This window comes from Numida meleagris, chromosome 26 (assembly GCF_002078875.1).
Source record: "Numida meleagris isolate 19003 breed g44 Domestic line chromosome 26, NumMel1.0, whole genome shotgun sequence".
In the NCBI taxonomy this organism is placed as follows: Eukaryota; Metazoa; Chordata; class Aves; order Galliformes; family Numididae; genus Numida; species Numida meleagris.
Window position 1 is genome coordinate 2,123,529 of NC_034434.1, and position 1,019 is coordinate 2,124,547.

The 1,019-nt window shown below is 65.1% G+C and overlaps 1 protein-coding gene across 2 annotated transcripts in view; it reads left to right on the top strand.

Moving 5' to 3' along the window:
* The window catches only part of PPP1R9B (protein phosphatase 1 regulatory subunit 9B), a 9,726-nt gene extending 8,713 nt beyond the window's left edge, over positions 1-1,013 (top strand). Inside the window, exon 9 of one of the 2 annotated variants that reach the window (XM_021377992.1) lies at positions 43-1,013. In XM_021377992.1, the coding sequence (XP_021233667.1) occupies positions 43-96 (54 nt within the window). In that variant the 3' untranslated portion in view covers positions 97-1,013. The remainder of the gene's footprint in view (positions 1-42) is intronic. The other variant, XM_021377993.1, reaches the window with a different exon arrangement.

Consider the following 1,019-nt stretch of genomic DNA (forward strand, 5'->3'; position numbering starts at 1 on the left):
CCCCCGCCCCCGCTGAGACCTCTCCCCTTTCCTGTTTTTCAGATCTCCGAACTGGAGGCCAAGCTGCAGACCTTGAAAAATTCCAACCCGACTTAAACTACCCTCAAACCGCAGCGATATGAGGGGGCGGGGGGGGCTCTGCCCCTCTCCCCCCAGCCCCTCTCTCCCTCCTTTCCCATCCCTTCCCCATGGGGGGGGGGGAGGCGAGATCCCACCAAGGCCTCCTGGTGCCCCCCACCTCCCATTTGGGCACAGAGAGAAAAGGGGGGGGATGCAAACAGGGTTTTATTTTGGGGGGGCGGACACCCCACATTCGTGTCTGTCCAGTGTGAGTCTCGTGGTAACGTGATGGACTGACTGGGGGGGGGAGGCACGACCCCCCCAGGCCTCCCCCTCCCCAAATTGCCCTCCTCTTGATGTGACCTCCCCTCCACCCCAGACATTGATGAGGGGGGCGAACAGAAATCATCTCCCCCCCCAAAAATGTGAACCACGCTGGGGAGCAGAAGGGGGCACGCTGGAAGCCCCCCCCCCTCCATCCCTATCTCCTCCTCTTGGGACTCAATTGGAGCATCATGGGGGGGGGGGGGCTGGTTGCCTTTGTGTGCCCCCATATGGAATCACCCCCCCCCCACACACACTGCGCTCGGCGCTGGGACCCCTCAGCCCCTTGATACTGGGGGGGTCCCACTGCCCCCCCGCCCCATACACACCCACTGCCACCACTGAGGTGCGGGGGGGGGACGTGCCGAGCCTTTGCCAAGCTCAGTCCTTGCCAACCTGTGCAGCGGGCACGGGGTGGGGGGGCACGGCCCCAGCACCACCACATCCTCCCCCAGCCCAGGGCTTTGCCTTCCCTGGGCGGGGGGGGGGCACGGGGATCCCCTTCCAGTGGGGGGATCAATGCCAGGAGGTGGTGACAACCCCCCCCCCCCCAATTGTAAATACACCCCCAGTAAATCACAGTATTTCTCTGGGGCACCCCCTCCCACCGGCAGCCCCCCCCCCTCAGCCTGGGG